This window comes from Arvicola amphibius, chromosome X, assembly GCF_903992535.2.
Source record: "Arvicola amphibius chromosome X, mArvAmp1.2, whole genome shotgun sequence".
NCBI lineage: Eukaryota > Metazoa > Chordata > Mammalia > Rodentia > Cricetidae > Arvicola > Arvicola amphibius.
In genome coordinates this window covers 53,357,446-53,384,675 of record NC_052065.1, presented here as the reverse complement: position 1 = coordinate 53,384,675, position 27,230 = coordinate 53,357,446, and the positions used below count along the sequence as shown (strand labels likewise).

The following is a 27,230-nucleotide window of genomic DNA, read 5'->3' as shown; positions in this document are numbered from 1 at the left end:
GTGTGTGTGTGTGTGTGTGTATTCAGAAATGTAATGTCCTCTTCTTGTACCACTCTGAAATACAGTAATAGTCAGATAGCTATTATTTAAAATATATTTAATATACTTAAAGTACCCTTTAAATAATAACCATTTTAGGAAGTAAGGGAACTCTGATAGTACCTCATGACACAAGGCATCGATTACTGAGAGTGGATAGAAAAAATGAAAGTGAGACTAGTGACTATTATTGGGTTGATAGGTCAAATGTGAAGAAGGGGAACATCAAAAGAAAGGGCATCCGTAGGGACAAAGGAGATGAGGCAGTTTGGGTGAAAAGTAGAATGAAAAGATTAAAGGAATGCAGTCTTCAAAGTTTCCCAGTTCTCAGGAATCTGAGCCAGAAATCTCACAGACTCATAGACACTCTGTATTTTGTAAAAGCCTATTAAATAGAAAAAAATGGAGGGAATAAGAAGGGAAAGAGAGGGAACAGGAAAAGGGAACAAAAAGTGAGGGTGGGAGGGAGAAAATGGAGGTGGGAAGAGGGGAAATGGGGAAAGAGAAGGAGGGAGATATAAGAAGAGAGAGAGAGGAAGAGGGAGAATGGGGAAAAGGAGGGGGAGAAGGGGGAACCAAGCTGGCATGCTAAACTGACATTAGGTATTTATTAAAGGAGGAATAAATGTGAAGGAGACAAGGCTAGATGGAAATACAGAGTCTTGATAGTGTTCCCTGTTCTACTCCCGTCTCCACACAAAGTGCTCCATTCTAGGCTACCAGATGCCAGTAGTGCCTTTTTATAGTCCATTGTGAGCTCAGATCACTGATGTTGGTCTTGTTTGTGGACATTCCTTCATGGATTGGGTCACAATACTAGTCACCTTTCGGGGGTGGTCTTTCAGTATTCCATTGTACAGCAGTGGACCTCCTCTGAGCTGTCCTTCCTGATGCCTAGCTCACGGTTTGGATGATGTGCCTATATTCTCCTGCAGGCTCTGGTGCTGATCATATTTCTACCTTGCTTAGGAGACGCAGGAGGATAATGATTCAAGACCAACCTAGGCTATATATTAAGACCTGAATATTACTTTACTATATTTTCCAGTTGAATTGTTTCAAAGACCCACATCCCCCCCACCGCGGAAACACCAAGTGTGTAGCAGGTTATGAACATATTTGTTGACTTCTGAACAACAACATCTAGTCTCAAAAAAACCATGACCTCCAGCCATGGCAAAGGGAACAAACAACAATACTGGTGCATGTTGACTTTTTGCTCTCCATGTTAAATACAGCAGCTCCCCAGGTATCTCTCTGAATGTCAGTATAGGATCAATCCAGTATTATGTGCCATGATATGTACAGAAAAATCCGTTTGATGTTTCCATCTAATCCTCAAAGATGTTTTTGCCTCAGTTCTGTGCGCATCTGTGTCAAGCTACGTGCTGTTCCCATGCCTGATCCAGGCTTAAGACATGGAATCGGAGAAATCTTTTGATCTTTATCAAAGCTTTCTTCCGTGTAATGTTCTTTTGTTTTCCTGCTTTTAGAATTCTTTGAGTTTTATGCTATCTTTTGGTGAACTCCACTTTTTTTTATTATACTAGAGATCACTAAGCCTCTTGAACCTAATATTTGTATTTTATCCCCATATGGGGAGTTTCCAACCACCATTTCTTTAAATGTGCTCTCCCTCTCCCCAACCCCGCTTTCTTTCCTTCCGTCCCTCCCTCCATTCTCCCTCTCTCTGTTTTTCTTCTGGAACTTGAGTTTTACAAATATTAGATTTCTTTATTGTCTCCTATGGATCCTGCAAGCATTTATTTATTCCCCCCTTTTCCATTTTCTCATCTGGGTAGTTTCAGGTGATCTTTTGAATTAATTTATTCCTTTTCTGCTTGATGTTGTTTTCCTTCTAAAATTTATTTTAGTTCAGTAAACGTAGTCTTTGGCTCCAAATACTTTATTTGGTTCTTTTTTTTTTTTTTTTGGTGTTTGTTAATCTCTTACATTTTTCCTTTTGATTTTGTACTGTCTTCTGATTTTGTTGACTGTTTATACTTGTTCTCTTCATTCACTTGACTTCTTCTAAAGAATTATTTTGGATTCTTTGTCAAACAATTTATGGATTTCCATTTGAGGGTATTTATAGTTTATTGCATCCCCTTGATGGTGTGTTTTACAAAGATTTTGTTTGAGATCTTTATAATATTGAAAAATATGCCTTTTAAGAAACATTTTCCCTATCCAGAATTTGTAGACTGGCTTATATAAAGTCTGTTTGGGATAGTGGAAAACAGGGTACATTTCGGCAATAGGTGCAGTGCCACAATGAATGATGTCTGGGATCATACAGTAGTTCCATGTCTGAATGAAGATACTATATTGGTAGTTCAGGATACTGTATTGACAACAGCAAGAGCTGTAGGAGGCTTTCAGAACTCCTGGGGTCCTAATCTCTACAGCTGTGTCTATTGGCTAGATATCAGTGGTGGAAGACAACACCAGTGCTAAAAATTGAAAGGCCATTTTTAGACATGTGCATGGTGGCAGAGAGAACTGTGGGTGTTTTCAAATCATGAGGCCCTGGATGAGTGACAATAAGTTGGGTCAATGCAGGTACATTTGTTATGAGAGCTTGGCTGCACATGGCAGTAAGGCTGGAACAGGGGACATGTTGAGTTATCATGGACTTATGCTTGGTAGTTACTCTGAGTCATTGAGACAGAGCATTTGAGACAGAGGTAGCTAAAATAATTCCAGGAAATAAAAGTGGTAGCTTAGGAAGCTTATAAAATGTGAAAGCTGGGTTGCTGTGCTGGAATAGCTCCAGGAGAAGCAGTTCAGACAGTATGGACACCTGGAGGGAGACATCTTGTAAATCAAGGACCTGGAGAATATTAAAGCTACAGGAATAGGTCCTTAGCTTAGGACAACTGGAGCAGGAACTGCTTACCTCTAGGAGATGACTTAGTTCTAGGAAAACAAGAGTAGACAGAGTGTATCGTATAGCTAGGGAATGTGAAGGCAAAAAATAAACTAAAATCCCTGGAGATGTCACTGATAAAGGTTGGAGTCAGGCTGCTGCTATGTGAGCTGTCAGTTGTCTCATGAGTACAGACTACTAGAACTGCCAGAATCTTCTGAAGACCTCTTCTCTCCAGCTCCTCCCCTGTCCTGTCTCCTCAACACTTCCCATGTCCCTTCCAATTAATGGCCTCTTTTATTATTATTATTATTGTTATTATTATTATTACACATATAAATCAATACATAACAATATAAATGCAACGTGCTGAGTCTGTTTAACATAGCTTGTGAGTGTGATTTTAGGACTGACCACTTCTTGGACAACCTACGGGGCTCATCCCTAGGGGAGGCTAATTCTCTCTTTCAAGCCGAGGGGAGCAAGTCAGTAAACAGCAGTCCTACATCTCTTCTGCTTCAGTTCCTGTCTATAGGTTACTGCCCTACATACATCTGTGCCCTGACTTCCCTCAGTGATATACTGTTACCTGAAGTATAAGATTAATTAAATTCTCTCCTCTGCAAGTTGCTTTTGAACATGGTGCTTTATCACAGCAATATAGAAATCCTAATTAATAATGTATGTCTCGATCTTTTGTAGGGCTTACTCAGATTACCAAAACTGCTGCATAGCCATATCATACTGAGAAGATGGTTACAATTTTTTAAAAATATTTTTCATGGAAATAGAATTATATCACTTACCTTCACCCTTTCCTACCTCCAGCCCCTCTTCATTTACCCTTCTAGTGCCTCCCATGTCCCCACCACTCTGGAGTTGATAGTTACTTTTTCTTTGGTTACACACACACACACACACACACACTGCTCAGTCACTTTTTGGTTTTTTTTTGATATATATAGTTTCATGACTGACCACCTTGTATTGGGCAATCAGTAAGGTGGCTCATACCTGGGAGAGGCTAATTCTCCTTCTCTAAGAAGTCATTAGTTTCTTATAGTTCTTTGTCTGTGGGTGGGTTCCTATGAAATTTTACCACTTCCGCATTAATGTGTTAATTAATTATTGGTATTGGCATTGTTCTGGACTTGTTTATGCAGCCATTTCTAGGAGAGACTGTTTGACAGCAAACTTCCTGCCTCACAGTCTTTCTGCCCTCCTACTTCTGTGGTGGTGCTGAGCCATAGATACAGGAACTGTGATGTAGATGTATCCATTGGAGCTGCATTCTCAACAATCTTTTGATCTTTGCATTGTATCCAGTTGTGACTTTCTGTGATAGTGTCCACTTGCTGTAAAGAGAGACTTTTTTGATGAGGGGTGAATAGCTACACTTATCTGTGGGTAAATTGATGAGATTTAGAATACAGTTCAGTAACTGCATTGGTCTAGCAAAGTGGCAGAAGTAAATTATTTTCTAAGGTTCAAAATCCAATCATAAGTGGGAAAGGTATTCTCCAGATCCTATGCATTAATGAGGGGCTATTAACAGTTGTAGCTTTTGCGGGAGGGAGGATCATCCTTTTGGAGTTTAGAGAGAAAGTTTGGAGGCAGAGGTCTGGAGAGAGAGGGAGTTTGGATAGAAGAAAGTAAAGAAGATATAGAAGTTGAAAGGAGAGGATGGAGGGTAGATATTTTTGTAATTTATTGTATACATGTATGAAATTTTAAAATAATTTAACTCTGCTATTATCTATTGCAGTTCTGTTTTAAGGATGTTTCAGTAGGACGATGTAACTTAACCTAAGCAAGGGAATTTTAACTTATTTTTCTTTCTCCTGAAATTTTGAAATCATTCAGTCATCTTTCTATGATCTCTCTTATCCCTATGTGTAAAAGTATGATGTATGTACTCATATATCAACACATATTTTAATATCTGTATGTTGACTGACTTTCCTATTTTTGTAAGTCACGGATAACAACTTCATTTGATCAAGTACTTTCTTTTGTAACAATAGTTTTATAACAAAATTCTTTCTTCATTGCTCATATGCTATCTGAGTCTCTATTAGAGTTTTGATTTAAATCCTTAATTTTTTTGGTGATTAGTTCTGATAAACTATTCCTATTTCACCTCCTTCTGTTTGGCTCTGGTGATCCACAATAATTTTTTTTAATTTTTTAATATTGTATTTTTTTGGTTATTTGAGACAGGGTTTCTCTGTGTATCTCTGACTGTCCTAGAACTCATTCTGTAGACCAAAGTGGCCTACAGAATCTCTTGAACTCACAGAGATCCCTGAGTGCTGGGATTAAAGGCATGTACCACCACCACCACCACCCCACTTCCGCAGTAATTTTGTAACCAACCAATTTTGCACCACTTAAGTTGTATACTGATATCTGCAGTGCCTTCATTTCTTCTTCCTCTATGGTTCAGTCCTAGGGTATATTAAAGGAAGGGAGACGGATATATTTCTAGTAGAAAATCCATTGGTGTCCTGTTACTAACACACTACTTTATAAACCATCAAGTATCACAGAAAAAACTGGAGTAATTCTTCTACATAACTACCTCCTTCTCCTCCCCTAATACCTCTAATTTAGTAAAAAAAAAAGTGGACATGTATGCTCAGATATTTTATAATATATATAAAGTAAACAACGTATATTTGATAAGCAAATATTTTATGCATCCATTATAGTTAATAAAATATTGAATAAAATTATACTTTAGTAAAATTAAGCAAATATTTAATAAAAAATAAATCTATGTTTCTTATAAATCATATTACATAAAGATAAGAAATCCTGGAAATTGTTCATCTCTGTACTTTCCTGATTTTCTCAATAGAGTCTTTGCTAATATGAATGGATTGCTATTTTTAGTTTTTACTACACATTTGTGTGATATTGGGAATATAAAAAATAGCAACCCAGTTGCAAAATATTGATTTCTCTTTAGTGAAAGACTAGTGAAGTATTTCTCCTGTGAAGTGTATATTGAAGTGGGAAACTCAATCGGGGCTCCACTGAAAAACTTAACATTCAGAGCACTGTCCTAAAGTGAGCTGCTATTAGCCAATTAGTAAACATTTTATGGCAGAGATTGTTAAAGCTTTTATACCTCACTAGTAATTCTTAAATTTTATGTGAGCTTTTTGTATTTTATTAAACTACTCATTTAGTATAATTTAGAAAAGTATTTGAGATATAATTCAAAATTAAAACACTAATTTACTTCATGGTTTTTAATTTTAACCAGCACTTAAATTCTTTTATATTTTTATTTAATTCTTCAAGAATTTCTCATAATAATATTCACGTTCTGTCCCCCAACTCTTCCCAGGTCAAGTCTCTCATTCTCTTCCCACCTACCCAAACTTTGTGTCCTTGTTTTCCCTAACCAAGGGCAACTTGTGCTGCTCAATATTCCTGACTACGCATGCAACTCTTCGGTCCATTGGAGTGTTATCAGCTCATCAGGTGCTACTGCCCTTTATTCTGACAGTGGCTACAATTGCCGAAATCTCCTTGGCTAGTGGTAAAACTCGTTGTCCAACTCTTCTCTCTGGGACTTGGCCTGGCATGGCTTACACCGTCATTTTCATGGTGTCACTGCTCTGAGCTCACGTGTGCAGTTTCGCTCCTGTGTGCAGAAGACATTGTTTTCTTAGAGTTATCCATTGGCTCTGGATTTTACACACTTTCCTTTTTTTCCGCAGTGATCCCTGAGCCTCAGGGCTGGGGAATAGTAGTATCTAAAGTTCCACTTAGAGTTGACTATTCTGTGGTCTTTTGTTCTCTGCACTTTGGCCAGTTTGTAGGTCTTTGTGCTGATGATCATCTACTGAAAATACAAGCATCCCGATGATCATCTACTGAAAATACAAGCATCCCTGGCAAGGGTTCAGAGACTAATTTACCTTTAAATTTCATTTGGAATACCCATAGAATTCAGGAAATTAATAAGGGGCCATGGAGAGGGACATTCAGGGCCAGCAGATAGAATGCACTGCTGCAAAGGGTAAAACTGCAATTGTGTAACAGTGAGAGATAAATTAGGGTCAGTGAAGGGATGACAGGGTAGAAGAGAAAAACTAGGAGTGATAAATAGCATTAAAGACTTTTCCAAAGTACCATAGAAGTGTCCTAAAATATACCTATACATAGCATAAAAAGAGTTAAAATGAAGTTTTTCTATAAAGGGGCAAAAATATTCCTACTAGATGCCAGAGGCTAAGAAATGCAAAGCCCAGTCCCAGGAATAGATTGTTTCTTTTGGAATTGTTGGCCAGTGAGTTCCCCCAAACCCCAAACATCACAGGGTATTGCTGATGCTCTTGGTTACCTTCCAGAACTTCATGGTAAGATCCCATTGCCAAGGCTAACACATGCTTTAGGCATAGAACCTAGAGAAATCAAGCTACTACTGACTTAGAAACTTTGTCCTCAGTACCTAGTTTGCGTGGTGCTGAGAGGTCTGCCCATGCTGCTGGAGGCTAAAAGGAGTCATTGGCCTTACTCAGCTGTGAACCCTATGACCTAAATAAAGACGGTCTGAACAAGACATCTCCACTGATGCAATGGTGACAAGAGTGTAATGGGAGTAGCCAACAATTTTATGATTGTATTTAAGTCCTATTGCAAGATCAAATACATACCTGGAACCTTTGTAGTACCAGGAACCTGTGGCTAGGTGGATCATAAACCCTAAGAGAAAAGCGACTACTGTTATTCTGATGGACGTAGTATTAAACTAACTCCTAAAGACTTAGAATTCTTACTTGAAATTTTTTGAGATCACAATATATTTACATCATTTCTCCCCTTTCCTTTCTTCCCTCTAACCTCTCCCATATATGTCCCTGCGTGCTCTATCTAGAATTCATAGCACCTTTTTCTTTAATTGTATATATTCCTAAACATATAAATACAGCCTGCTTAGTGTTTATAGTATTACTTATATGTATGTTTTCAGAGCTGACCATTTGGGATTGGATAACCAATTAGTGTGCTCTCTTCCCTGTGAAATACGATTTCTCCTGCTCTCCACATTCCTTAGTTGCCTGTAGTTCTTTGTCTAGAGCTGAGACCTGTGAGCTGCCTCCTTCCATGTTAGCATATTTATTGGTACTATCTTTGTTCGCATAATGTTTAGGCAGCCATGTTGGTGAAACTTCATAGGTTTAGCGTCTGACATTTCCAAGAGACATACTCTCACAGAAAACTTCCAGTTCCTCTGGCCCTTAAAATCTTTTTACCCCCTCTTCAGTATCCCTGAGTCTTAAGTGCAGGAGTTGTGATGTAGATACATCAGTTGGGGCGAGGCTTCACAACTGCACTGTGAATGATTGTGGTTTTCTATCATGGTGTATGTCAGTTTCAAAGAGAAGTTTATCTGATAAGGGGTAAGGCCTATACTTATGTGTGGGTATAAGGATAAGCATTTAGAATTAATTAGTTAGGTATCACAGTGGCTTAGTAAGGACGTGGCTGTAGGTGCTCTTCCGAGATCCATAACTTGACTAGCTTAGGGCAACTGACTAGGTTTCAAGTATGAGCTATAATTTCCCTCAAGCAGAAGTTCAGTTAGAGAACTGACGGCCGCTGCAAAGTATATGTGGCACTACTGCATTCTTAAGATCGTCGTGACATGGTGGGCATTGTTGCCATTCATAGCATTATATTTTGTATTATTATTTGTTATTTTCCTTCTTCGGAATCTTGCTTGGTGCCTTCTGATAGAGCCTTCTCATGGTGGAGTCTTTTCAAGTCAAATTCAGCTCAGGTCGTCTGGGTACTCTGTCTGAAATTCATAGTATACATGATGAATAATAAGGTGTTACATTCCACACCTGGGAGGTAGCCAAGGACCTCAGCAATGGCCTATAATGTTTGGACAGTATCTAGGATTACCCTGACCAACAATGAGAGGATTTCTCATTCCTGCTGTTGAGGGGTTTGTCTATGGAGAGAACTTTTCCTGCCAAAATGGGAAGTTTTCATTTAAATTATGTATAAGTATTTTAGGTAGATAGCAGTATGATTCCTTATGACTTTTTCAGACATCCCTAATTTATTTTACTCTCCTCCTCATTCATCTGTAATTATCTACCTTCCCCTTCCCGAATTAAAGCTGCCGGCTTCTCCCTTTTCCCACCTCAGATCACTGTACCCTACCATTCCAGTCTCTGTTGCTCCATTTTGCCCCCACAGTGTTCCCTTTTCACTTTGCTGGTTCCTGTAGTTACTCAAATTATATACTCACATCTGCAGATTTGGAGCTAGGATTCACAGTTGAAAGAGACTTTACAGTGTTCGTTTTTCTGTGTCTGGGTTACCTCAGTCAATATTATCTTTGCTAGTTCTGGCCATTTACCTGCTAATTTTATGATTTCAATTTTCCTTCCCTTGAATAACACGCCATAGTGCACATGTATCACTTTTATGTTATCCTTTTGTCATTTGGAGAACACTTAGTTTTCTTCCACTTCTTAACTATCGTGGAGAGAGCAGCAGTGAGCACGAATGAGCCATTCCCTAAGTATCGTGGAGAGAGCAGTAACGAGCACGAATGAGCAAGTGTCTGTAGAGTAGGCAGTCAAGTCCTTTAGGCATATGCCAAGGAGTGCTATAGCTGAGTCATAAGGTAGTTTGAAGTTTAGCTTTTTGAGGAATCTACACAGATTTGCAGAGTGGCTGGACAAGTTAGAGATAACATCAGGAGTGAATGAGGTTCCCTTTTCTCCAAATCCCCTCCAGCATTCCTTCTTGATTGTTTTGTTCAGCTTTGCCATTCTACTGGGATAAGATGAAATTTCAAAGTTATTTTAATTGCATTTCCCTAATTACTAGGGACAAGGAACATCTTTCTTCCTTTCTTTCTTTCGTTCTTTCTTTCTTTCTTTCTTTCTTTCTTTCCTTCCTTCCTTCCTTCCTTCCTTTCTTTTGTTCTTTCTTTCTTTCTGTTTCTTATTTTGAAACGCTGTTTAAATACCAGGCCCACTTTTTGAATGGGTCATTTTTAAAATTGTTGCTGTTTTAGCTCTCTATATAATCTATTAACCATCTATCAGAGGTATAAACTGGCAAAGATTCTCTCTCATTCTGTGGGCTTCCTCTTCAGTCAGTTGTTTCTTTTCTTTTTTGATTTTTTAAAAGTGAATTTCTTTTCAGTAAAGTTTTTTTGAGACAGGGTTTTCTCTGCAGCTTTGGAGTCTGTCCTGGGACTCACTACGTAGACCAGGCTGGCCTTGAACTCACAGAGATTCGCCTAGTTCTGCCTCCCAAGTGCTGGGATTAAAGGCTTGCACCACCACTGCCTTGGCCTCCCATAGGTGTCAACAAAATATGGCATATCAAGTTGAGGTAGGACTAAGCTCCTCTTTTGGATTTAGGCTGGACAAGGCAATCCAATATGGAAAATAGGTTCCCAAGAGCCAGACAAAGCATTAGGAACAGCCCTTCCTCCCACTGTTAGGAGTCCCACAAATATACTAAGCTACACAACCCTCACATATATGTCAAGGGCTTAGGATGGTCCCATGCAGGCTCTCTGGTTGTTGGTTCACACTCTGTGAGTTCCTATGAGCCAGGTTAGTTGTTACTGTGGATTTTCTTGTGATGTCCTTTCCCTGGTTTTACAATACTTCCTCCCTCATGGCAGCAGGATTCCCCAAGCTCAGCTTAATGTTTGGCTGTAGGTCTCTGCATTCGTTTTCATCAGTCACTGGATGAAGGCTCTCTGATGACAACTGGGGTAGTCACCAATCTGATCACAGGAGATGGTCAGTTTAGTCTACATATCCACTATTACTAGGGGTCTTAGCTGGAGGTCATCCTTGTAGATTCATAGGAGTCCCTTGAATCAGGTTTTTACCTGACCCTAAAAGTCCCCCTTCACAGTCATCTTTTTCAATACTCTCCCCCTCTACTCACTTCCCAGCCCAAACCCTCAAGTTCCCATCCTCACCTGCTCCCAGTCCATTCAGAAGATCATTTCTATTTCCCTTTCCCAGGAGGATCTATGCCTCTCCTTTTGGGCCCTCTTTGTTACTGAGCCTCTCTGGGTCTGTGGATTGTAACCTGGTTATCCTTTACTTTAGAGTTAATATCTACTTATGAATGAGTACATACTGTGTCTTTCTGGGTTACCTCACTTAGGATGATTTCTTTTTCTAGTTCCATCCATTTGCCTTCAAATTACCTGATGTCATTGTTTTCTTTTTCTTTTTCTTTTCTTTTTTTAAAAATACAGCTGAGCAATACTTCATTGTATCACATTTCCTTTATCCATTCTTCAGTTGAGAGGCATCTAGGTTGTTTACAGGTTCTGGCTATTATGAATAATGCTACTATAAACATAGTTGAGCACATGTCCTTGTGATATGATTGAGCATCTTTTGGGTATATGCCCAGGAGGGGTATCACTGGGTCTTGAGGAAAATTGATTCCAAATTTTCTGAGAAACTGCCATACTTATTTCCAAAGTGGCTGTACAAGTTTACACTCCCTCCGGCAGTAGAAGAGTGTTCCGCTTGTTCCATATCCTCTACAGCATAAGCAAATGGAAGACCCAGCTATGTCTATACACAAATGACTGATTTTTTTTCTTTTAAGTTGATTGTTTCTTTAGCTGAACAGAAGCTTTTTAATTTTATGAGGTCCCCTTTTCAATTAGAGGTTCAATTCCTGGGCAAATGGAGTCCATTTCTTCATATATATATATATATATATATATATATATATATATATAATTTGGGGTACTGCTTATGTTTTCTTCTAGCGGTTTCAGTACTTCAGGTTTCACATTTAAGTCTTTGATCTCTTTGAAATAAGTCTTTGGTACATAGTGGTAGATACGGTTCTAATTTCGTTCTTTTACATGTAGACAACCAGTTTTCATTAGCACCATTTGTTGAAGATGCTTTTTTTTCTCTAGCTTATGGTTTTGATATTTTTGTCCAATATTAAATGGCTGTAGTTACATGTATTCATCTTTGGATCTTCAATTTTGTTCCTTCAGTCTCTACATGTCTTGTTTGATGTCTGTACTATAGTTCATTTGTTAATTTTACTCTGACTGTATGATATAGTTTGAACTCTGGAATGGTAATTCTTCCAGCACTGTTCTTTTAATTCATAATTGTTTTTGGCTGTCTGAGGAACTTGTGGTTCCATACAAATATAAAGCTAGTTTTTTTCCCCATTCCTGTTAAGAATTTAATGAGAATTTTGATTGGGATTGCATGGAATCTATAAATGGCTTTTGGTAGAATGGTAATCTTCACAATGTTAATTCTGCCAATCCATGAGCACGGTGTGTCTTTCCATTTTCTTGTGTCTTTCTCTATCGCTTACTTTAGAAGTTTAAAGTTTTCATTGTAGAGGTCATTCACATCCATGATTTGGGTTATTCCTGGATGTATTATTTTCTGTGAGGCTATTGTACATGGGATCTCTTTCTCTACATGTTTGTTGGAAAATAGAAAATCTGTAGATTTGTGCAAGTTGATTCTGTATCCTGTCATGTTGGTGAAATTCTATTTCATTTCTAGAAGTTTTCTGATAGACTTGTGGAGTCTTTTTTGTATAATATGTCATCTGCAAATAAGGGTTATTTTCCTATTTGTATCCTTTTAATTTCCTTCTCTTGTCTTATTGCTGGTTCTTTGTGCATAGTATTGAAAAGGAGTGGAAATAGTGGACATCTGTGTCTCATTACTGACTTCAGTGGAATTGCGTCAAGCTTTTCTTCAAATAGGATGATATTGAATGTAGGCTTATCATGTATAGCTTTAATTATGCTGAAGTTGTTCCCTCTAATTTTGCTCTCTCTGAGAGTTTTATCAGGAAGTAATGCTAGATTTTGTCACAGGCCTCTTTGTGAATCATCAATTGGAATGGTCATGGGATTTTTCTCTTCAAGTTCATTTGTACTTATAATTATTGACTTGCAAGTGCTAAACTATCCCTGCATCTCCAGGATAAAGCTAGCTTGGTCATAGTGTATACTCCTTTTGATAAATGTCTTTTATTCATTTGCAAGTATTTTATTGAGTATTTTAAAGTCTATTGCTCATCAAGGATATTGTACTGCAATTTTCTTTTTTTGTTATGTCTTTACTTGGTTTGGACTTTAGCGTGATACTGGCTTCATAGAAGGAGTTTGGGAATGCTTATAATATTTGTTTCTTCTCCTCCTGATGCTTCTTTGTTTAAAATGGACTGGTTACATATCTTTGAATATCTGGTAGTATTCCCCAATAAATCCATCTGGATCTGGACTGTTCATAGCTTGAAGGCTTTTTATTTCTATTTCAGTCTTCTCCTTTGTTATGGGTTTGTTAAGTTGTTGATTGCTTCTTAGATTAATTTTGGTGGTTTGACTTAATCTAGAAATTCATCTATTTCTTCTAAGTTTCCAGTTTATTGGAATATAGGTTTTGAAAATACTCCCTTACAAGATTCTGAATTTCTTTGGTGTCTGTTGTAATTTGTCCGTGTTTCACTCTAATTTTGTTGATTTGGGTCATTGTTTTTGCTCGTTTTTGTTTTTCCATTTCATTAGTTGACCCAAAGGTCTGTCAATCTTGTTTGTTTTCTCAAAGCACCAGCCTTTAATTTTGTTTGATTCTTTGTATTTTTTTCTAGTTCATTAATTTATGCTGTGAGTTTTATTATTTTGTGCAATTGACCCAGTTTATTTTTGATTTATACTTGTTTTTCCAAAATTTTGTTAGTTCCTTAAGTCATTTATTTGTGCATTTTATGATATTTTAGCTATAAATTCCCTTGTAAGACTCCATTTAATGGGTACCAGAGGCTTTGTTGTGTTTTATTTCACTTAGTTCTAGGAGATATTTTATTTCCTCTATGATCCATTAATCATTCACTAATATGTTGATTAAACTGTATGAGTTTGTATATTCCTAAATATAACTTGTTTGCTGCATATAATGTTACTTGTATGTGTGTTCTTTAAATATGTATTTGTTATAAATGTGTCGGGTCCTTCAATACTTCCTATCTTACTAAGATTCAAACCTAAAATCACTAAGGTTCTGAACATCCAGAATACTCTTACGTCATTGACCCCATATTTTCTTTTTTTCCCCATAGAACTTACTCTAGCCATTCTGTCTCCTAGCTATCTCTAGAACACACCAGTTTAATTCTGTCCTTGGGATCCACAGTCTTATGCTTCTTAGAAAGTTTTCAGATAGCTATGTCATTCTTTCCATTTCTCCTTCTTTAAATACTACCTTTTAAATTTTTTCTTGGAACTTTGTACATGAACATTGCAGTTACATAGCCCTCTAATTCCCACTGCTCCCATATTTCCCCTCTCCCTCAAAAATTCTTGATCACTTACTATTGTTATATGTACATGTATGTGCATATATATATCAACCTATATATATATATATGCACATTGTACATACAACCTACTGAGTCCATTGAGTGTAGCTCATATGTACATATATTCCTCTTTGGAATTGGATAACCTCTGCAGGAGCTTGTCTTTAGAGAAAGAGCAGCCATTGGCTGCCTGTAGCTCTTCATCTAAGTTAGGTCCATGTAGAATTGGCATGTCAGCCAGTGTTGTCATTATGGTGGTATTTTTCAGGCAATCATGTTGAGATTTCATGAGTACATTTCCCTCGTCACATCTAGGGGACATTATCTTGCAGCAGGTGTCCTGGGCCTCTGGCTCTTATGGATAATAATTTCCTCAGGAAAATTTCATTATCCTCTTTAGACTTTCATAGCTTCTTTCAATGGCAGAATGTGTTAGTCTGTCATTGCAAGAACTAGAATCTCTGGTTCCTCTCTTCTAATAGGTACTAGAATTTACTTTGCCGTATCCTGTTTACTATTGGTAAAGTTGTTCTTCCTTAACTACTCAGAATTGTTTTATTTTCCCACTTACTCATTATCGCCACATGAACTTTATAATTGGTTTCTGTAGCTACCACTTTCATAGCTATCTCTTAATTCTTTATTACTAAATTACTAAACTATTAATCAAATCAAAATTAACATTTCCTTAATATTCTTACATATGAACCTGCTGTAGGGATTCCTACAGCCAGTAGCTTTTAAGTTTCCCGCCCAGTTGGATATGGCCTCTTATACTATTTATGCCTATGTAAAGTGCGCATCTGGGCTCTTTTCTGGCTGCAGGATTCTGTTGCTGTTCCCCGTTCTAGCAGAGGATTGTGATCTGTGAGTCTACCCCTAAATAAATAACCCTCTACTATACTCAGTCCTGAGCTAGTGTGGGGTTTCTTTTAAGTGTCCTTCTTCATGAACAAGATCTGTCTTTCTATTATTTTAAGACTTCTTTAGGGTCTCTGAGCCTTTTTCCCCCCTTCTTTTCTCCGCAGCAAGATGGATTCTGGATATACTCGGAATATTGTAACAACCACCTGGATGCCTGCATGGAACTCTCCAAGCTGATGAAAGACAGCCGCTATCAACACTTTTTTGAGGCCTGCCGACTCTTGCAGCAGATGATTGACATTGCTATCGATGGTTTTCTTTTGACTCCAGTACAGAAGATCTGCAAATATCCCTTACAGTTAGCTGAGCTCCTTAAGTATACTGCCCAAGACCACAGGTAAAGGATTTGAGGCCACAGAAGTAAATGTCTTTTAAATATTGGTACCTTTTGACAATATATAGCTTTTCAGTTCCTGAGCTATGGTTAGTTTATCTGTACAGTAGGATATATTTCTCTTTACTTCACAAGGTCCTTGTGAGGAAAGTAAAGGTTATTCTCTAGAGAGTTGTGTTTAACCTTGTAAGTCAGTATGCACACCAAATCCCATGCATTGTCATTATTATATAACTTATACCACATTTTCATGGACTGCAGCTTATAGCTTGACTTTTAATATTAGGCTCAGTCTCATGAGTCAAACCTAACATAGTAACTGCTCAACCACTTATTCCATTCTGTTTGAAATACTCAGATGCTCTGCTAATACTTTCCCCAACTAGTACTAATCCTACATTCTTTCTGCAAAGCTAATTGCATACTTAGCTTTTCTACCGCAACCACTGTACATTTTGTAGAGACTTAGAATTTTGTGGTGGTAAAAAAGATTAAGACTTTCCTTAAAGTTTTTTCTTTAGTTTTTAAATATTTTTTTCCTCCTCTTTCTTTGAGACTGAGTCCAACTATGTATTCCTGCCTGACTGTAACTCATTATGTCGATAGACCAAGCTGGCCTCTAGCTAAAACAGATCTGCCTCCGGAGTGCTAAAATTAAAGGCATGTGACATCACACTCCACAGTTCCTAAATCCTTTTCAGGGAAACTTCCCCAGCAAGGGCTATGAAGGCTATCTCTTTGAGTGGAAATGATGCAATTAATCTCTTACCAGTATGGTATGTGCCAAAAATAATCCCCATTGATGGTGATGCCTTACAGTAAACAAGCCCCACTCTTTCATATATCTTACCTCAAAACTTAGAGGCTCAGAATATTTTTAGTTTGTCTTTATTTGGTATGAAATTCCTGGCTTTGGGTTTGTTGGTTCAACTCAGCACTAATTCTTATAATATGCCTTCCAAGAATAAAAGAAGTCTTTCACTAAAGTTCCCCAACTTGCATTTTAAAATAAAATATAGTTACATCATTTTCCTATTTCATGTCCTCCTCCTTACTCCTTCCATGTCTTTTCTCTTGCTCCCTCAAGACCTCTTCTTTTTTAAAAATTATTGTATATACATATAATAATACAACCTGATATATGTGTTTCCTGGATGTGTGATCCTAGGGTTGATCACTTGCCACAGAATAATCAGTCTGGAGGCTTTTCCCTTCATCATCTGTTTCCAATGATGAAGACTCAATGATCACATTTATTAGGCAAATTTCTACATCAACTTCAAATATTACCCTATCAGCCTCCTACAGCTCAATTGAAGGAATAATACTTGGTCTCATGACAGTGGTCCAGAGACTGACAGGAGTAAGGATATGTCTAAGGAAGAAAAAAAAAGACAGAAGACAATGCCAGAGAAAACCTTTTTTTTAGTTCTCAGAGAGTTATATTAAGATGTCCCAAGCAACCTGTAGGCAAGTCTTAGAGACTTAGTCTAATATGAATGTCTGAAATGAGACAGCCGGTGGGGGGTGTCTCTGCGGGAGAAGCCTGGATGAAAAGTAATAAACAGTAAATACAGTTCCATTTGCTTGTGAAAACTTGACATAATTGCCCCTTATTTAAGTTAAGAAGAAAAACAAAAATATATACATATAATATATTAATGCATAATAGTAGAGTTCGTTGATATATCTAAAACTAGAAAATTTTGGTTCCACACTCCCAGTAATGGGTGGCAAGCAGACCTCATCTGAGAACTCAGAGACACTAACCAGAGTTCGGAATACAGCACATCTATTTTCTTACCTTATTCACCTTTAAAGCTAGTAGTACAGATTAAATACGATAACATTCATCCTTTAACCACTGTAAGAAAGATAGTTGGCAAAAATGGCAAAACCAACAATTTTAGAACAACAGCCATGATTGCCTAATACTTGTGGTCAGGAAAAGCATTTTGATATCCTTAGTGTCCACTTGAGTGTCCTATGTATATGACCTTGGAGTAACTAAGGTCATAACTAATACAACTGAGGAACTATTTTATTAGCTTACTTAAGTTTAATTAAATGTGATTGTGTTACCATACTGTGCAGAATGATTACTTCCCAGAAAGTGGATTAAAATACTGATGACCTCAAATCAACTAACAAAAAGACACAGCAGATAGGGAGCTGGGCCTGAAGAACTGAAATACTTATTTATGTCACTGTTCTGTCCTGTGTCTAAGTGGCAGGCTCAGACAGTCTTGTCAGGAAGAAACCCTGACAAGGTTAGAGACCTAAGTCAACCTTAGACAAAAACAAGGGGTGTGAAAGGATGACATACAGTCAGGAGAGATATAAAGTTCTGCAGGTGAATCCAAGCAGTTAGCACTTCAAGGACTAGTTGAGAGAGTCTACTCCTTAGACAGCAGGTTTTGAAGACTTAAAAAAGTATAATTAATCAATAATATACTCAATATGACTCATCATAGTAATAGATAGCATTCATTAAGTCTCAAAATAAGAATACTTCAAACTTTCTTGAGAAAGAATGAATTGGTTCAGAGAAAAGCTGGTACTACATTGGAGCCAATGAAATGAGTGTTTGAGGTCCATAGTTCTGGGTCATGTAAAAGTTACAGATTGGAGCCCTGGATGTTCCCTACGAGGGGGTTTTGCATAGCATCCGTCCTGGAAATTAGAACTCTTCACCTTAGGCCCATACTTGTTCCATCACCCCATTCTCCAATACATTAAGAAGAAAAGTAACATTCTGCATCTGTTTCTCATGACATTTTCTTTAGTCAGTGCTGAGAGAGAAAGACGGCTACAACCACAAGATTTTTTAGCTTTAATAAGAGAAGGTAGTAACACTGAGAGGTAATGAATCTTATTGCCTTCCCAGGTCATTCTGTCTGTATCATTTGGCTGGAATCGCACTTCCAATCTGCCTTTCATAAGAGCTGTTCAGTTGGAAATTAGGTCAGACAAGCAGACAAAATTGGGTAGAATGATAAGATTTTCAACACAAGTTATCAAATGTTTCCAGAATCTAGAGTATAGGTTTTACTTTTCAGACCAAGAATTCTGCGGGGGGGGGGGGGGGGGCACCCTGTATTGTATCTACTTACTTGAGAAATGTTTGATTTGAAATAAAAATACAAATAATACTTAGGGATCAAGAGTAAATTAGTATGCATGGATGATTGCATTTATTAACCCCCTCAATAAATTCTGCCAAAATTGTCCCTATTTTATGCATGAGAACATTGAATCAAGTTTGGATGATGCTTGCTAAAGGGAACTCTTCTAGTTAGCAATAAAGTTAGATGTGAACTCTTGGAGTCTAGCTTCAAATTCTGTGTCCTCATACATTATGCTATACCTCTCTCCTTATTGTGCCAGAAAAAAAGTCATGGTGACCATGGGCAGAGACTCTCTATTTCCAGAGGGAAGAGATGGCTAGAGCGCCTGAACTCTGCCATACATAATGCTTTCTTCTTGATCCTTGGCTTGCTTTATCAGATAGAACACAGAGAGGTATAAAAATAAAGATGTCTATTTCAGCTGCGAAAAAAGGTTTACAGGTAGAATACCTATGGGGCTGATACAACTTCTGTATGAACATAAGTCACATAGTTATCTCTTCCAAAAATAGGACTGGAAATGTAGTTGTTCTCTAGGTGATGTAGGTTACCATCTGATAATCAAGAGTCTTTCTAAGGAGGAAAGATGTATTTAAGATTGACATATTGCACATCAGGCCATCCACCTTTCGCTCTTACACCTTCACAGTGATTACAGATACGTTGCAGCTGCGTTGGCTGTCATGCGCAATGTGACTCAGCAGATCAATGAACGCAAGCGACGTCTGGAGAATATTGACAAGATCGCGCAATGGCAGGCCTCTGTCCTAGACTGGGAGGTAGGACCTTTATCAAAACGGGAGTTGGGAGGTCCCAGTTGCTTGTTGAAAAGTTTGTCATCTTAGCCAACAATGAAAAGGGAATTAGAAAGAAGGATCTGTATTAATCCCAAGACAAACTTTCCTACCAAGGAAGGGGTATTTGGAGTAGTTTCTGGAGTTTGAGGAAATCATTGTGACTATTTATTTTACTTTATTGTGACATATTAAGAAAGATAGTCTTCATTTCTTTGGGTGTTATTAGGAAACAACTGAATTTACTTAGTACCATTCCAGTGTTCTTTCTGTCCTGGATTTAAGATCATGAACTTCGCAGACAGATAAAAAGTACATACTAATGTATTCCAAAGCACAAAATAAAGGCTTGGTACTCTTTTTTATAATCATACAGAATAGCAGATATACTTCTTTTGATATTGGTAAGATCACCTCATCCTATTGAATCTACTAGACTAATCAAGCATGCATATTCTAGGCCATAACTATCGTCCTGCTAAATCCAATGACCAAGCTCTGTTTTCATCATCATTCCAAAAATAATTTATGCCACATAGTCATCCCAGTGTAGACACCTACAGTTTCTTTCAACTTGGAAAGGAAATGACTGAAGTCATCGACCTTTCCTTCCTAAATGCCACTAACTAGGAATAATAATATTTATTACTCACCTCACCGGTTCAAGTTTTGTGACCTGATACTCTGAAGGCTGACATAGCCAAGAAGGAAAATGTCAGCAGGCAGGAAGTGACATTCTCAAACTTCATGGTGATAGTATAAATGTAGATTCCATACCTTGTTGTATTGCCCTCACCTCAGGTATAATTTTTATGTTTAAGTAACAATATTTTTTAAACATTTCAAATTGTTTAGTCTATCCAAAGGGGACCATTATTAGTATTAACAAAGAGTCAGTGTTCAGGCAATTTTTTTCTGCTATTTCTATTCTTCCTAATGTAGATGATTTAAAAACATCACAATTATTATCAGTTGACACATTTTTATCCTGTATGATAGACAAAGTCCTCTAAGGGTAGAATAGGAGTGTTACCTTGAGAGACAGAAAAATGAATAGGGAGAATATATGCATTCAGTTTATTCACTTATACACATATATTTTCACACTATATATGTATGTACACATACATACACACACATACATACATACACGCAGTCTTGCTTATAAGGAGAAACCATCACTGGCCCAGACTTACTAGAAAATAATGAATTCTCTTTTATGGGTTTTTTTTCCTCTGCTCTCTTGGTGTAGCAGAAATAAGGAACTGGAATAAATTAACTTTAAGCAAGCTTACCAACCAGAGAGCCTCTGAAAACTGTTTGGCAAGACCTCTTTTCTGCACTGTTGCAGGCTTGTTTGTAAGGAAAGGTACCAAAAAACCACCAAATTCCAATTCTCTGGAAGATTTTTCTTCTGCCCTGAAACAATTTTTCCCTTCTAATTTTTTATGTCTTGTCTGAGTCTCCAGTCATTGAAGAGGGGAATAAAAGTTTGAAAGCTTTTCGTCTACCCAAAGAGCTTTATTTTTAGGAAACTCCAAGGACTTGAGCCATGGTTTAAGGAATCAGCATCCGAGAAAGCATTTCCTGTTATATTTCTGGAATGAGGGAGGTGCTCCTTGAGTAGACACATACAGTTAATTCTGACAGTGTTTCTGGAGGGCTTGGTGGAGAACAAATGGAGGATGAAGGAGGCAGGAGATAGCAGACAGTGGCTGCCTTAGGCAAGCTTTACAAATAAACAGGAAAGCAATGCTTCCCAGTCTGGACCATTCTCCTACCTCTCTCAGATGTATAAGCAAAATGTTGGGGATTGTCAAAAACTGTCCTTGTGGTGATTTCTGCTTTACTCATCAAATGAAAACAGTTCTCATGGGGGAAACCTTCTAACCCTAATCTCCCTTGAAGGACAGGTAGGACCGGTGACATACAGGCAATTGTTGTTGGCTTGGGAAATCCGATTATCTGGCTAAAGAGCAGAAAACCCTGCCTTAGATCAGTGTCTGTCTTTTCCTCCTCATCTTTTTCTCATGAATATTCAGATTTCTTTATGTAACTCCCGTTCCCATATCAGTCACTTATTATAGCCTATGAAGACTACTCTATCCCCCATAGCTCCTGAAAAATAAAGAGATCAGTTAAATTGTCATGTCCTTCCTGAAGTGATTATAACTTAGAGCAATTTAAAGTAGCAGAGGAGAGGAGAGCCTGTTTCCATGGGCTGCAGTTTCTGGAAATTTTCCATTTCTCAGTTCTCTGGTTCAGAGGCTTGGATGAGCTGTCATTTTTCACATTAAATCATTTTAAACAAAGAGAAATGGAACATAACCCCAAGAGCATCTCTTCAGCCTTTTTTTTTTTTCTGAAGATCTTCAGAAAGTGCCCATGTTTGTAGCTCATGTTTGGGTGCTGGAAAATGGGGTCATAATTTTCTCTTTGTGGTGTTACTCCTTTTCTTGCCTGCTTGTTTAATACTTGATGCCCTTTTCTGGCTTACTATTGCACTGTATAACAAAAAGAAACAGAAAGAAACATCAGAAACAACAAAATAGTATGATAGATATAGAAAAGGTATCCATTTAAAAGTGAAGGTGAAGAAATGACCTAGACTTGCCTTGGTGCAGAGGATTAAACATAGGCCCAGGTAGATTCATTACTTCTCTGCACTTGTTGACACATTGGTTAACACAGCTACCATTGAAAATTAAACTCGTTGAAAAAGGTGACATTCTTTTGCCCTTCAGGACTGTTCAAACCTTTTGACATTAAAACCTGGCATTTTTCATCAACAAACATATTGGGTCTTATTTGTACCAGGCTTTTTCTTTTGGGCCACCAACCAGCGCCCAAATCATGACACAGAGATTTGTTTTTAGTTTTGAATGCTTGGCCTAACTTAGGCATGTTTCTGGCTAGCCTTAACTTTTAAGTCAAATAGCCTGTCTCTCTTTATCTACCTTTTGCCTCGGGGCTTATTACCTTTCTTAATTCTGTATATCTTACTTTCATTGCTTCTCAGTGTCTCAGGCTGGCTGGCATCTGCCTAGCTTCTTGTCCCAGATGTCTCTCTCAGTCTCTCTTCCTTTCTTCTATTCTTTCTTCTCTTCTCTCTCTCAAACCTAGGTGTCTCCTGTTTATTCTCTCTGCCCACAAGCCCTGCCTATCCTTTCTCCTGCCTAGCTATTGGCTGTTCAGCTTTTTTTTTATTAGACCTGGTAACCTTAGGCAGGCAAGGTTAAACAGATGCAACACATCTTTGCATAATTAAACACACATCCTTACATTGTTAAAGAAATGCAGCATAAACAAAGGTAACACACCTTTACACAGTTAAAGTAATATTTTGCAGCATAAACAAATCTAACACATCTTTGCCCAGTTAAAATAATATTCCACAGTACTCATTCATAGGTCTCCTGGGATGCATGCAACTTGTGAACCACAGGTTAGATATGCCTGCTGGATCATTCAGACCACAGCTGCATTACCAATTATCCTGTCATCATCAGGATAAAGGAAAGCTGGACAAAATGGGTTAAGTTATAATTAATTAAAATTGAATAAAGCCTACTCCTTGAGACTTTGGCTGCAAAAATTATGAAAACCTGATAAGAAAGCTCTGGGTGGGGTTTAATGGTCACTACTCGTTTATTAACAATTGATGATTCCTTGCAGGTCATTTATTGAATGCTTATTCTCTATCAGGCTCAATTCTGTATTCTAGAAATGTGTTAAGTGGTGGAGCAAAGTTTCTATAATTTATGTTTCATTAGAGAATAAAACCAACACATAAGCATGTTATGGAGAAAAAATATTATAATAGGCTAGAATGATGGAGAAATGACAAAAAAGGGGATAACATTTGAGGAAAGACCCAAAGAAGATGAAGGAGAAAATCATGTGACTTTTTGCGGTGGAGCATTTCAGGTAGAAGGAAGAAACGTAACAAAGCCCATGAAATATGAGACTGTATATTCTAAGAAGCGAGTGGCCAGTGTAGCTAGGGAAAAAGCAGAAAATTGTATAGGAACAATTGGAGATCAGCTTCTATGTTTTCATCTAAGTACTTTGCTTCCAGTTTGGGTGGAAGACATTGGAGGTTTTGATATGTGACTTTAGGAGACTTGCCTTTTGAACACTCCCTCTTTGCTTGCCCTTGCCAGCCATTGTAGAATCTGAGATGAATCAGACATGGCCCTGTTCATCTAGAGTAGGCAGACTCATAGGAAAGTGAGCCGTTTGTGGTAAATGTTAGAAGAAGGCAGAAACCCTTAGAGGCAGTGGGAATGGATTGCGCTCTGTGGTGCAGGGTAAAGAGATGGATAAGTGAACCTGGGGAGACAAGAATGAAAGCGTTCTTCCCCTCATGTAAACTTGCTATTTTTCACCCTTAGATTTGATGCTTTTGAGCAGCATGTGGAGTAGACCAAACAGTAACTGCTTAAACTGCTTCCCAGGGATACAGAGTAAGTTAGTAACAGCACTGGACACAACACAGTGGAACAGTCTCACCTAATTAATCTACTGTAGCTGATTTTCTGCTAGGCAAGGTACCATCTTGCTAGGCAAGTGAAGTCTTTTAGTTAGGCACATGGGTTTTGGAGGGATTCTGAACTTTGCTCTGCCTCTTTGGAGAAATTACTTCCAATTTCTCTGATTTATAATTTTGAGCAGAATTACAGCTCATCCTTGATCAGGTGATTGTATTAGTAGAAGACAGGAAATATGTCTTAGTACCTGGGACACACAGTAATATCCAAGATGAAAATAACGTGTAAAGTTTACAATGTAGTGTGTATATTCCTAAGTACTTACTTACGTTAATTTAAGTATTCTTCACAACATCAAACAAATTTGTAATGGTATATTCTAGAAAGAATGAAGAAAGAACAAGGCAGTGGGGATGCATATCTTTAATCCCAGCTCTCAGAAGATAGAGACAGGCAGGTCTCTGAGTTTGGGGCCAGCCTGGTCTACAGAGCAAGTTCCATGGCAGCCAGGGCTACACAGAGAAACCCTGTCTCAGAAAACTGGAAAAAAATTAATGAAGAAATTGAGACACAATGAAGATATGTTAGTTGTTCAAGGTTAGTTAGCTTAGTGAGCATAGAAGTTCGTTTTTTTTCCTCAACTTTTTTTAAAACTTGGTCTTATATGCAGCAACTATTTCAAATAGGGTTAGTATGCCAGGTCTGATCATCCTCAGTTCATCAAATTGTAACTGTAAAAGTCATCCTGGAATCTGGGCATGGTGGCTTATACCTATATGCCCAGTACTTGGGAAGCTTCAAGTGGAAGGTTGCAAGTTCAAGATCACCCTGTGCTATATAGCAAGTTCTGGGCTTTCCTGGACTACATAGTAAGACCCTGCCTCAAAAATAATCATGCTTGTCATCAACTTGTATTATTAGCCAACTTTTATGCATTCTTAACTTTTTACATACTCAAAGTAGGTTGTGGTACATCTCCCTCTCTTGTATCAGGAAAGGTCAACTCTGAGGAGAGGTCTGACCCAGCCCTATGCATTCAAAGGCTCAATGCTAGTATGTCAACTCAAGAAGGACTGTTTGTTTACCTTTATCTTGGATACTCTTGTAACTCAATTTGGATGCTAGAGTCAAAATGGTATTTTTTGAGCTGCTTTCAAGTTTTGTTATTAAAAGATAATCCACTGAGATCTCCTTTTCTTTCCAATCCCTCAGACTAGAGGAAATGGTACACTTAAGAATACTGTTTCCTGATGTCACTCTTTTTAGCATATTATTCTGCCAGAGCTATTTGCTTCTGACTATTTCGGAAGTATAGGGTTTTCTATCTTTAATCAAACCTTGAACTTTTGGTATACATTTAACTGTAAAGGTCCCAAAGCTGGTGCTCTAGATATTATGCTTCTCTACCTCATTTAAGAGCTGGTAAAACAGACCTAGGGAGAGGAAGGAACTGGACATCTAGGCACTTTCGATGCTAGAAGCAATATAATTTATGGGGAAGAGTAAAGGTGCTCTCTCAAATCAGAGATTAGTATCAGAGTATCTGCAGCTAACAAACTTCATGATCTTGTCCTATCCCTTTACCTCTTGGTACTTGACGATGTAAAATGGGACCAAGATGGTTTATCTGGCAGAACTTTTGTGAGGTCCAGATGAGATAGAGTCAAAAGTAAGTAGCACAATATTTGACCCATATACATCTTCTGGAATGGTGAGTTCTCTTCCCTGGGACACTGCTTATTTCTCCATCTTCACATAGGCTGAAGCATGTATAGTAAACTTTCTGATTTGATCATAAAATAGCTTCCTTATTTCATTTTTATATGGAAATTAGAAATTTTTTGACTACATTTTCGGGCATACACTACAAGTAAGTGAGAGGCCAGATAGGAATTGAGAGACTGGAACAGAAAAGAGATTCATAAAAGATAAAAAAAATGCCTGCCTGCCTGCTTGACTGACTGCCTTATGGGTCTCATTTAGGTTCAGAATAAATAAGAATACAGGAGGAAAAGAGGGAAGTACGGAGGAGATGGGTGGTTATCTAAGGGATGGGTCCTATTTAACCCCACAGTAAATAAGAATATGAATCTTCTCACTTACAGAATTGTAAACCTTTTAAGGGAACCCAGAAGTCTCTCTCTTTTCCTCCATCGCCACAACGTCTTTTTGGCTAACCTCCCAGTCCAGTCTATGCTCGCCTTTGGGTATCTCTGTGTAAGGAATTGTACCAGCTCTACTACCTGGCTCTCTCTCACCATCACATATCCTTCCTAGGGAGAGGACATCTTAGACAGGAGCTCGGAGCTGATCTACACTGGAGAGATGGCCTGGATCTATCAGCCCTATGGCCGTAACCAGCAGAGAGTCTTCTTCCTATTCGACCACCAAATGGTCCTCTGCAAGAAGGTAAACTTAACCTCTTCTTTTCTAAGAGAGATGAGAACCTTGGGAGTATGATAAGCTCCTTCCCTTTCATTATCCCCAGGTTTTTAAAGAAATAGGCAAAAACTGCCAGAGGAAATTGGCAGCAGCTCTATATCAGAAGTACTGGCATGGTATGAAGATCATAAGCAACAGTGAAATGCTGAGGTTAACTCATTTTTATCCCAATAGCATTTCTGTTTTCCCTCATAACTCTTCTGAGCTTCTTGCACTCACAGCAGATAACCAGCAAATTTGGACCAGCGTTGAAGAATATTGTTGTATTTGTAATCTCACTTAGCAAGAGTACCTTTCCCAGTTTCCACTTGAATGGAGCCACCTGCCCACTTCCTACCCTAGGAACCAATGAGGGGTGGACTTGTCATTCAAACAATTAGGTCCTCTATGCTACACGATTTTTCTTCATACCTCTATCCATTTCCTATACAAAGGATATCATCAGTTCCCCCCAAAATTCTTACTCATGCTGTTGCTGGGTAGCCTATCCCTGTAATCCTTTCGAAAAGACATCCTGTACTCGTTACTGATCCTTGGATACCTCTGTGAATATTGGCTTCTTAGCCACTTCTCTTTGATAGAGGGATAGCATATGTTCCCCACATAATCTCTTCTGAGGGTTTCTAATGGGATAATGTTTCTTCTTTCATGACAGGAGGCACAACCCAGTTTTGTCAGTAAGATTTGGCTGGGAAGAATTTTGAATCACAAAAAGTGAGAAAATGAGGGAGAAATCAAGAGTACTCAGAGTGACTTTCAAAATTTGTTCACATTCTTGGCTTTTTCTTTATTACATAACACCTCTTGTTTACATTTGTGATCTCCCTTACCCAGTAGCGA

General features: G+C 38.1%; 1 protein-coding gene across 1 annotated transcript in view; it reads left to right on the top strand.

The window, feature by feature from the left end:
• Arhgef9 (Cdc42 guanine nucleotide exchange factor 9) overlaps positions 1-27,230 on the top strand; it is a 399,573-nt gene that overhangs the window by 347,657 nt on the left and 24,686 nt on the right. Inside the window, exons 5-7 of the mRNA XM_038316447.1 lie at positions 15,307-15,539; positions 19,314-19,443; positions 26,226-26,357. Coding sequence (XP_038172375.1) covers positions 15,307-15,539; positions 19,314-19,443; positions 26,226-26,357 — 495 coding nt within the window. The remainder of the gene's footprint in view (positions 1-15,306; positions 15,540-19,313; positions 19,444-26,225; positions 26,358-27,230) is intronic.